We start from the raw sequence: 12,756 nt of genomic DNA, 5'->3' as shown, positions 1-12,756 counted from the left end.
GTAATAAGTTTTCATTAAATTTCTAAAGTAAATGCAATTAGAAAAGAAAAATGTTGAAACAAGGATGTCTGCAGCCAATCTTAATCTGCCTATTCCAACAATAAAATTAGCACTGATAAAAGTATTTAAATTAGTATTCTAGTTAATTTTGAAAGATCAGAATAAAAACAATACCAAGGAAAAGTAATAAAATTGCTCCAGTTTAGTGAGTTCTTAATATGGGGTGGGTAATCATTTACTCATTGGAGCAACTCTGGAAGTGGATATTAGTATGATCATTTTATAAAGAAGGAAACTGAGTCTTACAAAGATTAAGTGATCTGTAAAAGTTACAGAGATAAATAATTGAAAGAACTGTGATTCAAACTTAGGTCTTCTGACATCAATGCCCATGTGCTCAAGCACTAAACATTTTAGGTGTCTGATTCTAGTGTGCTTTCTTTATTGCAATTTGAATATGCTAATTAAAAAAATTTTATTGGCGTATAGTTGATTTACAGTTTGTGTTAGTTTCAGGTGTACAGCAAAGTGAATCAGTTATACATATACATATACCCCTCTTTTTTTTTTTTAGATACTTTTCCCATATCGGCCATTACAGAGTATTGAGTAGAGTTCCCTGTGCTGTACAGCAGGTTCTTATTAGTTAGCTATTTTATATTTAGTAGTGTGTATATGTCAATCCCAATCTCCCAATTTATCCCTCCCCCCACCTTATCCCCTGGTAACCATAAGTTTGTTTTCTACCTCTGTGACTCTACTTACGTTTTGTAAATAAATCCATTTGTACCCTTTTTTTTAGTTTCCACATGTAAGCGATATCATGTGATACTTGTCTTTCTGTGTCTGACTTATTTTACTCAGTATGACAATGTCTAGGTCCATCCATGTTGCTTCACATGGCATTATTTTGTTATTTTTTATGGCTGAGTACTATTCCATTGTATATATGTACCACTTCTCTATCCATTCCTCTGTTGATGGACATTTAGGTTGCTTCTATCTCCTGGCTATCGTAAATAGTGCTGAAATGAACATTGGGGTGCATGTATCTTTTCAAATTCTGGTTTTCTCTGGGTATATGCCCAGTAGTGGAATTGCTGGGTCATATGGTAGTTCTTAGTTTTTTAAGGAACCTCCATACTGTTCTCCTTAGTGGCTGTACCAATTTACATTCCCACCAACAGTGTAAGAATGTTCCCTTTTCTCCACTTTTAATTTCAGCCATTAATAAAATGAAAATGTTTCCTTAGAGAGAGAATTGTTTACCAGTATATATTTTTAAAAATACTTTGAATTTTTTAATAAATCAGTCAAATGTGGAAAACCACAGTTACTTTAGGAATGTGAAAGCCTTTAGGAATGTGAAAACCTTTCATTAGAGTTCCCTTACTTAGTGTAAAATGTTGGATTTCATTGATTATCTTGGAGGAGGATAAAGACAGCCCATGACTTTCATCTTCATCGAGTTTATCTAGCTTGCTAAGGAATATCTTCTTCCTTGCAGGTCCTTGTATGTTCCTCTGGAAGTTGTGATGTTGACAAGTGGGACCACTGTCACTATTAAAGCTACAAAATCATACCATAAAATTAATAATGAATAAAGTTGAATATCTGTTTAGCAGACCTACTGAATATATATTTTCAAATAATATGTTTTCAAAATACAATACTAGATTATTGCAGAGATTAAAAAAATTCCTTGTCCTCAAAGAATGTATAATCTATTCCAGGAATAAAAAATTCCCAAAACTTGTATAAAATATAATTGTTATAAGCATTTTGCTAAACCTATGAATATAATGCTGTGGAGAAGATGAGGAAGAAAGCATTAATTTTGAATCTCAGTGCAGAGTAACCATTCAACAAATTCTTATTTAAGTAAATTGAAATAAAAAATACACATGCTATTAAACAAGACATACTGTATAAATATACCTTTTAATTCTACATTTTTAGAACAGAAAGATTCGATATACAGTGTCAACACATCTTTGTTTATAAGCAGACTGAAACAACTGTCTTACTTTGTATTCTGGTTTTTTCATATAACTTATTTTTGGCAGTCCAATTTTGCAGTTGGAATCTGCCCAGTGTAGTCAATTCTTAAATCCTTAGAGAAGTGTTCCATGTAAGAGCTAGTTTTTCTTACATGATTAACTTTGCCAGAGAAGCAACCTAAAGAAATATATTTTTTATCAAAAGAAGTAGTACAATATAATACCATTTAGTGCATACATGTGTGGAAAAATAGATTAAGGTAAGCTGAGTAGTTCAAACTGTCCCTATAACTAGAAAATTGGTGTTTTTAAAGGATTTTTATTTATTAATAGTTACAATGTTAAAATAAATTATTAGATAAAAAGTTTTAACATTCTTCTCATTTTACACATTTTAATCTTCTTTTTTGAAAAGTCATAAATGATTTATTTTCTCAAATGACTATAGAAACCAAAAGGACATCAAAGTAAGATAGTCGTTAAATTGAATTGTAATCTATTGGACATCTGTGCCATTATCATAAAAACTATTTTACTATCAGCATATGAGCTCTAATGTATTATAGAAAGCAAAAAATAGAGAAAAACAAAGATCTACAATAAATTCTTTTTAATCTTATAGGATAAAGTTCAAAACTTTGCCTCAAGCATTAAGTATCCTATAAATCCTGTCCCCTACTAATATTCTCAAATCTTAATTTCTAATAGTCTTATACATAAAGTATTCCCTCTAGAACTCATCTTCTCTTTGTCACCCATCTCAGGTGAATTCTTACCTCTATGTTATAGAACCCCTCACTCCTCCCCTGCCTCCTTTCTCTCTCTTTTCTGTTTTTATGAATCCTACCTCCCTTTGGGAGCAAATTTATGGAAACATCCTCTATGAAGCCAGATACAAACAATCCAACTCCAAAATACAAATTGAACCAAGATATTTGTAGCAAAAATTATACATATAAGATCAGTGTCTTAAGAGTGTATAAAGAATTCCTACCAAATTGATATACAAATATTAATTGTGTTTAGTTTGGGTCCCCCAGCAGAAAAGTTTAGAAAGTAATTCAAGCAATATATTTAGAAAATAATCTAAGAAAATACCAGTTAAAGATATGTTATCAAGCTATTTACTAGTATGGACCACTGGACCTTAATCTTTGTGGGAAACGCTGGGAAACAGTTTAAACATATATCACAGACTTGTTAAGCACAATGGGTGAGGGAGCTGAGGTATTTATACTCCTTCTAGTCATTAGCTGAGACCTATTCATAGGGATATTAATCTCTTGTAACCAGAAATATAACTTAAGTAAACTCTTGTACACCAGAATATATGTTAAAAATAAATAGAACATATAACAGAAATACAAACAAAAAACTAGAAGCAGCTGTAATGTTCAATTAGATAGAGAATGATAAATAAATAGTGGTATATTCATACAGTGGAATACTATGCTATGGTGATCAGTCACCTACCTCAAAATGAATGAATTTCATTTAACTAATCAGTGAATTATTTAATAATATGAATTATTAAAAGTCTCAGAAAAATATTCATAGTATGATTTGATGTTCAAAACATGCAATGTTCAAAAACATGCAACATAATGTCCAAAAACATGCAAAACCATGTGACTGTTTTTCTTTTTTTAGGGATTTAAATAGGTGTGGTAAAACTCCTTAAAAAGCAGAAAAGTAAACATCATTCAGGAATTTGTGGAGCAAATAGATGTAGTCAGGGAGGGACACCTAGAGGGTGTTAAAGGTACTGATTCTATTTATTAAATTATACTGTGGGTACATATATACTCTTTTATTTTCTTTAACATCTTTATTGGAGTATAATTGCTTTACAATGGTGTGTTAGTTTCTGCTTTATAACAAAGTGAATCAGCTATACATATACATATATCTCCATATCTCCTCCCTCTTGCATCTCCCTCCCACCCTTCCTCCCTATCCCACTCCTCTAGGTGGTCACAAAGCATGGAGCTGATCTCCCTGTGCTATGCGGCAGCTTCCCACTAGCTATCTATTTTACACTTGGTAGTATATATGAGTCCATGCCACTATCTCACTTTGTCCCAGCTTACCCTTCCCCCTCCCTGTGTCCTCAAGTACATTCTCTATGTCTGCATCTTTAATCCTGTCCTAACCCTAAGGTTCTTCAGAAACTTTTTTTTTTTTTAGATTCCATATATATGTGTTAGCATACTGTATTTGTTTTTCTCTTTCTGACTTACTTCACTCTGAATGACAGACTCTAGATCCATCCACCTCACTACAAATAACTCAATTTCGTTTCTTTTTATGGCTGAGTAATATTCCATTGTACATATGTGCCACATCTTCTTTATCCATTCATCTGTCGATGGACATTTAGGTTGCTTCCATGTCCTAGCTATTGTAAATAGAACTGCAATGAACATTGGGGTACATGACTCTTTTTGAATTATGGTTTTCTCAGGGTATATGCCCAGTGGTAGGATTGCTGGGTCATATGGTAGATCTATTTGTAGTTTTTTTAAGGAACCTCCATACTATTCTCCATAGTGGCTGTATCAATTTACATTCCCACCAACAGTGCAAGAGGGTTCCCTTTTCTCCACACCCTCTCCAGCATTTATTGTTTGTAGATTTTTAGATGATGGCCATTCTGACTGGTGAGAGATGATACCTCATTGTAGTTTTGACTTGCATTTCTCTAATGATTAGTGATGTTGAGCATTCTTTTGTGTGTTTGTTGGCAATCTGTATATCTTCTTTGGAGAAATGTCTGTTTAGGTCTTCTGCCCATTTTTGGATTGGGTTGTTTGTTTTTTTTGATATGGAGTTGCATGAGCTGCTTGTAAATTTTGGAGGTTACTCCTTTGTCAGTTGCTTCATTTGCAAATATTTTCTCCCATTCTGAGGGTTGTCTTTTCATCTTGTTTATGGTTTCCTTTGCTGTGCAAAAGCTTTTAAGTTTCATTAGGTCCCATTTGTTTATTTTTGATTTTATCTCCATTTCTCCAGGGGGTGGGTCAAAAAGGAACTTGCTGTGATTTATGTATAGAGTGTTCTGCTATACTCTTTTATATACATAAAACATTTCATAACCAAAGACTGGTCAGAGGAAGAGAAACCATGCAATGAAACTCAGATATAGTTTTCCAGGAGTAGGGGGAAGAGCAGGTAGAGTATATTAGAAGTCCAGAAGGAGAGAACAATCAGTGATGGCAACTGTTGCTAGGCAATGTGGGTTACGAAATGAAATGAAGTTAATGGAATTAGGGCTTAAGAGCCTTTGGTGAGTGCAGTTTCAGTAATAGAGTTAGGGTAGATGCCAGAAAACAATAGCTTGCAGAGTAAAGTAAAAAATAGTGAGTAGAGGCAGCTCTTTAAATAATTTTGTCAGTAAATTCAAGGAAGGAGATAGGTTGGAATTTTAGGGGAAAGCAGATATGAACAGTATTTAGAAGTATTTTGTGAAAGAATATGGTCTTGTCTAAAGCCTAGATAAAGACATTAAAATTTTTAAGTAGAAATTTAATTATTAAAAAATAATATCCTTTTAAGAAAAATCCTGGAGTTAAATCTTTTTGGTAAAACTTACTTAAACATTTCAAATAATTGTTTTATCTAAGTAGTAAGATTTTCCCATAGGATATTTTCTCAACTCTTTTAGTGCTTCTTAAAGTCTTTAGGATTCGGTTTAATTACTGTGACAATGTTTTTATTCAATGCACATGAATTGGATCAATTTGAATTATAATGTACATGTATGTTGGGCCTGCGTTAAAGAAATTATCAGTTAAAGGGACAAAATACTCCTTCCCTTTTCATGTTGGGCAGCTTTAGTCATCATTGTCACAAACTGTAGACAAATTTTAATGATTAACTGAATGAGTAGATAGCATTGCCTGACTATATATGTGAATATGCTATTGAGAAAGAACATTAAATTTAAAATTACAAAACATGTCATACAACTTGAAATTTCCATAAAAATATCTCACTGGTGTGTATAAGGTTAGGGCAACAGTAAGAAATGATGTCTCTGACTTTGGCAATGACATAAATCTCAGCATAGGAAAGCAGTGTGGAGGTGGGTGAATGCCAATTTATTTAAATAACAGGCAAAATTTTCAAGCTGTAACAACATGCTCAGTAAATTCTTCCATTACTGTGATACTGAAGGAGAGTTGAAAATGTATTACACTTCTATTTTTTCTCCTTAGAGATATATTTTTTGTTCTGTTTCTATGGCAACATCTATGCAATGACTAAACCTTTAACTCCTTTCTAGACTCCCTGATGGCTTCACACAGCTTCTAAACCTGACCCAGCTCTACCTGAATGATGCCTTTCTTGAATTTCTTCCAGCCAATTTTGGAAGGTAAGAATAGAAGTTTAAACGATACATTGTCTTTCACTTTAGATAAGTACTGTACCAGCACCAGTAGGTGAGGCTTCAAAAGTGACCATTGGAATTAAAGACACCCTCATTCTTGTCCAGTAAATGAGACCATGTCAATTAATGAAACATTTTGCAAAAAATAAAGTTAGGTCTTTACATGTCATTAATAATCAAATTCCAGATGAATTAAAGAGTTAAATATAAAAAAATAAAATCAGAAATGATCTGGAAAAATATGCACATGGATATTTTTGACTCTTGGGTTGGAAAATGCCTTTATAGCATAGAAACAAAAGAAAATATCATAAATGGATAGATTTGAATTCGTAAAATGCTTTTAAAATAAAATAATATTAGAAAATAGTTTTTAAATTAAGGTAAAACAATAAATAGGAAAATATTTCCACTGACTATGGAAAGTAAATTATATCCTTAACTTATAAAGAATTCTTACAAATGAGTATGAAGTTAAAGTTCTCATTAGAAAAAAATGGGTAAATGACACATACTGGCAGTTCATAATAAATGTACAAATTGGCAACACAAAAAATGTTTATCATCATAAATAATAAAAATAGTACAAATTAATATGACAACAAAGGGGCTTTGTGCTCTAGCATGTTATAAAAAGTGTAAAGTTATTTATAGACCATGAGGAAAGAGATAACCTCACACTGCTGATGAAACGGCAGAATGTTATATACTCCTTGCAGGGCAGTGTGCTTTAAAAGATTTGAAAATATTTACAACCACTGCCTTTGTAATTCATTTCTAGAAATGTATCATATCATCATGTATCACACTAGGATTTATGGACAAGGATGTTTATCATTATTTACAATATGAAAAATATGGAAGCACACATACATCTAGGAGATTGGTTGAATATATTATGGTACATCCAAATGACAATACTATGTAGCAATTTATAATCTTGCCTAGAGGAATATCTATTAATTCCTATGATGTTATGTTCAAAACATATCATAGCTATATATAAACTGTGTTTTCCATACTAATATGAATGTACATGAAATAAAAGACTATTTCCTTGGAAGTGAAATTATGGATGATTTTTATTTTCATCTTTATATTTTCAATGTTTTCTAGATGTTCTAGAGTGAATTTTTTTCTTTCAGTTTTATTGAGGTATAATTGACACAGCACTATATGAGTTTAAAGTATATAACATAGTAATGACAAATTTATTACAAAATGATTAGGACAATAAATTTAGTTAACATCCATTACCTCATATAATTACAAAGAAAAAGTTTTTTGCCTTGTGAAAATTTTTAGAATTTACTCTCTTAGGAGCTTTCAAATATACCATGTGCCATACAGCAGTGTTAACTATAGTAATACTGTTGTGCATTACATCCCTAGTACTTATTTATCTTATAACTGTAAAGTTGTGTCTTTTGACTACCTTCACCCAGTTTCCCCACCCCACCCCCACCTCTAGTAACCACAAATCTGATCTCTTTTTCTATGAGGTTTCTTTTTCTTTTTAGATTTCACATGTAAGCGAGATCATGCAGTATTTGTCTTTCTCTGCCCAACTTATTTCACTCAGCATAATGCCCTCAAGGTCCAACCATGTTGTTGCAAATGGCAGGATTTTCTTCTTTTTTATGGCTTTATATATATATATATATATATATATATATATATATATATATATATATACACACACACACACATGCATACATATATATGCACATATTTTCTTTATCCATTTATCTGTCAATGGAAACTTTCTTTCCATGTCTTAGCTAGTTTAAATATAAAAGATATATCTTGAAAGTTAAGACATTTTAAGTTTATTGTTAACTGCATTTTTCTAAATGATCATCTTTAAAATTGTTCAAATAACTGACTGAGTGTAACTCGACACCAATCTGTTGGCAGAAGCTAATGTATGACATTAAGAAGAACCCAGTGGAATAATGAAGTCCCTTAACAGGTAGCAGCCTCCATTTGCATACAGAAATAACCTCGAAAGTTTCTTCCAAATTCCCTTACTTTTGTAGATCATGATTTCACAATACCTATGAATACCATACACTTGGGAAGTTCTGAAAATTCACAGATATTCAAAAGAGCATTTGTCTCGTTTCTAAATGAATTGATACTTCACCATTTGTCCACATAAAGTAGATTTTCCTTCCGGTACTGATGATAACACTACAAATATACCTTTGGTTTATTAAATCAGGAAATGTTTATCTCCCTAAGACACACTTTTACATTTTGTCCGTTCTTTTTTACTAGTCCTAATATAGGGGAAGAAATTTGGGCAATCAGATAACATAATATCAAAACCCAAACCACTTAGAAATTAGAATTAAATTTTATGTGAATTGTCTGCCAAAAAAATGCTCTATTTTATTATTGTAATCTAAAAAGCTCTATAACTTTCAGCTGGATAATTTAACAAAGAATGTTTTAAGATACTTTCCAAAACCTGAGATTTAGTGCCCCTAAAGGCCAAACTAAGTCATAAAATATTATTACAACAGTACAAATATGAAGATTTGAGATATATAAATGTTTAAGAAACTTCTTTAACTAGTGATATACCCATGCTCTGAAGAACTAAATTACTTTATTTCAAATAAAGATTGAGTTATAAGATTAAAATTAAATTGGAAATTTGGTGGAACTCAAAACACAAAGGAAAGGAGAAGAGAACTAGTTGAATATTTAAAAGCACAGTAAATATGGGACCTTGTAGGTGAATTGTATAGTTCAAATAGTGAAATATTCCCACATCACTAAGGATTTGGATAATTCAATTAATATTTGTCCTAAAGTAGCCTCAACTGAGTACATTTTAAAGTTCAGTATAGGCATTAGTAACAATAGCATGTCCCAGATTGCAAACACTAACAAATACTTAAATGTGAAATGCATTTCTAATTACAAATGTTATGCAAGCAACAGAAACTGTGAACACTTCTCATCCCCTTCACAAGATTATTCCAGTACTGTCATACGATAGATGATACTATACATTTTTAAATGTGCATCCACTTGAAATGTTCAGATGTTAATCTCAGAGTCAATTAAATATGGTATATTATAGCACTTTTCCCATTTTTCAATTAAAGAATAGTAATAACCTAACACATACTAGAACTTATGGTGTGCCAGGCATTATGCTTTACATGACATCATTTAATATTCAAAACCCTATAAATTTTGTACTATTATCACATACTCATTATAGATGAGGAAACTGGAGTTATGAGGAGTTAATTAATTTGCCCAGTGTTACACGGCAAAAAACAGATAGGATATGAAAGAGTCTGAATATTACCCAGATCTGTCTGATCACAAAGCTCAAGCTTTTAACCTCTATGCTATATTATTTGTGTTAAAAATTCATTTATTGTCTCTTGAGTGGAAGTATCACCATGTTTCAGTGAATGCAGCATCTAGTATTTAGTAGATATTCAATAATCTGTTGAATGCATACAGTCAAACAACAGTGAATATAATTTTATAAAACATAAGAGACTTAGATGACTTGGTCTCAATGATATCTTTGAAAGAACTTCATTTTTAGGAAAGGGATATTTGTTATTCTCCAATGTTGATGCAACCCTACTCATAACCAATTTGCATAATTCTTAAAAATCTGTAACCATGGTATGTAATGTTTGGACATAGTTGTTTGGATAATAAAGTAACAGTTTACTTTACCATAAGAATATTGTTTTATAGAGAAATATTAAGAAGCAATTTTTAAATTTATTTCTACAGACTTGCCAAATTGCGGATATTGGAGTTAAGAGAAAATCACTTGAAAACTCTACCAAAGTAAGTGGCTGAGTATTTTCTAAATTTGAATTGTGATTTTTCACTAGTAGGGAAAAAAAAAGCTATTTTTATCTTGGCTATGCTTTGTCATTATGATTGAGTTAATTTTTCTACAATTTTTTTCTAGAGGCTAAAATGTACAGTGTATTATAAGGGATTCATATTAAGAATGTATCTGCTTTATAAAACTGTGTAATTACAAGTGAAGGTGGGAAGAGTCCATTTAAGATTCTTCTTAAACATAAACACCAGGAAGTTACTGCATTGAAACTTAAGAAACTGACATTTTTATAGCCCCCAAACAATCAACAGTTTCAAAAGGTTCAACCTAATAGAATGTTTAACATTTCAAGTTAATTTATGGTTTGAGATAATTTTCAGTTTTTAAATCAAAAATACACAAAAATATTTCATAAAAATGATTAAAATGTTCTTAGAGATCCTAAAATGATTTGGCAGAAATTTTATATTTATACATTCTTTCAAACTGTACCTTTTTAATAGTCTGTTCAAAATCTGGTTTACATAAAAATACAGAATATTTTTATGTCAAAACTAATCTCCAACATTTTATTCAATGTTTAGTTTAATAAACTTGTTTCATCCTTCTTTGCTTTATTTATGTCTAATGATAGAATTTTGTGCTGTACAGAAAAAAATATCTTTGAAACTCAAAAATTATTTAAAGTGGGGATTTTTTTACTCTAAATAATTATGACTTGTATATGCTACAGTTAAAATATTGAAAGTACTATGTTGCTATTTTAACCCTCCTGCAGTATTGCTGAAAAATATTGAGTACAGTGATTAATTTTTGAAACATATCAGCAGGATTTAGAGACCTAAGGATTTGGATAATTCAATTAATATTTGTCCTAAAGTAGCCTCAACTGAGTACATTTTAAAGTTCAGTATAGGCATTAGTAACAATAGCATGTCCCAGATTGCAAACACTAACAAATACTTAAATGTGAAATGCATTTCTAATTACAAATGTTATGCAAGCAACAGAAACTGTGAACACTTCTCATCCCCTTCACAAGATTTTATATTTTATATTTATACATATATATATATGTATATATATACATATATATATTTATATTCGTCTGCTGAACCAAAACTTAATTTTATTTTTTTCTTTTTATATTCCTTCTCTAAGAAAACTACACTGAATTTCATTGATTTTTTTATATCAATACAATACTCTCAAGTACATTTTGTTACATAGATATGTACAAAAATTCTGTCAGGGCAACATAAAGCTTTCAATAATTATACAGATTTAATTTAAATATATAGATAAAACATCTATTCATTCCTCCATAAGTGGAAGACAAGGAAAGAAAGTGAAAAGGAGGAATGTCACCACATCTGGATACCCTGCACTTTTGAGTGGTCTTTCTCTAAGCCAAAGCACTATGCATAGTCTTGGAAGGCACCTCTTCCACATTGGGGGCACAAACAGAAATGCGAATATGGTTGAAAGTGTTACTTGTTCAGCATTAATCTACTGCAGATGCATTTCCATCCCCCATATTTTAAATGTCTACATTTAAAGTAGAGTGAAAACAAGGCTAATTACACACTAAACTATGGTGAAAGAGCAATTGTCTCCTTCACCTAAACATGAACATTTGGGTCAAAGAGAAAATATTGATTGTGTGGAGGAGAATCCTTTCCCCTCTGCTCTTAAATAACAGTTTTGATAGGAAATAAAAAATAAATCTGATACAGGTTGTTAGGTTTTTAAATATGTATTTTTAAAATATAAATTTTAAATATAAAGCCTGACCATAGATGGGTAATATGGACTTTATATGAGATAGATGTGTGAACAGTTCAGAGTAATGAGTAACAGTGCTCATAATTGGTGAATGGGTATTCTGTAGGCTGTGAGACAGTGGCCCAGTATCAAACAGAATTCAAATAAGTAGAATAATATGCATTTACCTTGTTTGGCATTTTTAAAAATATTTGTAAAGATGTGTGGAAATGACACGGGGTCTCCTTGGTAGACTGTTATATTTGTACAATTTGTATAGCTGTTACAGTTTTTACATTTAAAAAATCTGAAAAATTATTTTCAATCTAGTATGCTTATTTTTTACCTTATAGACAAAAATCAGAAGAACCAAGGGCATGCATTTGTATGGTGAACTTTATCCTAGTTTTGATGTCTATAAAAATGAGAATTGCAGAAAGTTCTGTCGTGAATAAAGATAAACTCTGTTTTTACTATGTATTATATGTAGTACCTTCTGATCACCAATCTAGACCTGTAATAGACATATGAGAGCTTTCTACTTCCTTTATTTTTACACTTCTAATGAAAATAAAGGAAGAAAGATAGTTTTATGAAAAACAATTTAACTTTTTAATAATTACTCCAAGAAGAGGTAGCTCATGATTTCCTCATGGACACAAACAAGATGTCAAATCTTTATCAGGTCTTCAGGGATTTTCTCTTCTTTTCATCTTCTGTCTTAAAGTCTAAATGCCTGGCAAGCTATGAAAAATGTAAAAATGTGAAGA

General features: G+C 31.2%; 1 protein-coding gene across 2 annotated transcripts in view; it reads left to right on the top strand.

Moving 5' to 3' along the window:
- LRRC7 (leucine rich repeat containing 7) overlaps positions 1–12,756 on the top strand; it is a 497,118-nt gene that overhangs the window by 245,183 nt on the left and 239,179 nt on the right. For both annotated transcript variants that reach the window (XM_033865102.2, XM_073788430.1), the window contains exons 6-7: positions 6,286–6,375; positions 10,165–10,221. In XM_033865102.2, the coding sequence (XP_033720993.2) occupies positions 6,286–6,375; positions 10,165–10,221 (147 nt within the window). The remainder of the gene's footprint in view (positions 1–6,285; positions 6,376–10,164; positions 10,222–12,756) is intronic.

This window comes from Tursiops truncatus, chromosome 1, assembly GCF_011762595.2.
Source record: "Tursiops truncatus isolate mTurTru1 chromosome 1, mTurTru1.mat.Y, whole genome shotgun sequence".
Classification (NCBI taxonomy): Eukaryota; Metazoa; Chordata; class Mammalia; order Artiodactyla; family Delphinidae; genus Tursiops; species Tursiops truncatus.
Note: the sequence above shows the minus strand (reverse complement) of the source record. Positions and strands in the feature narration are given on the sequence as shown.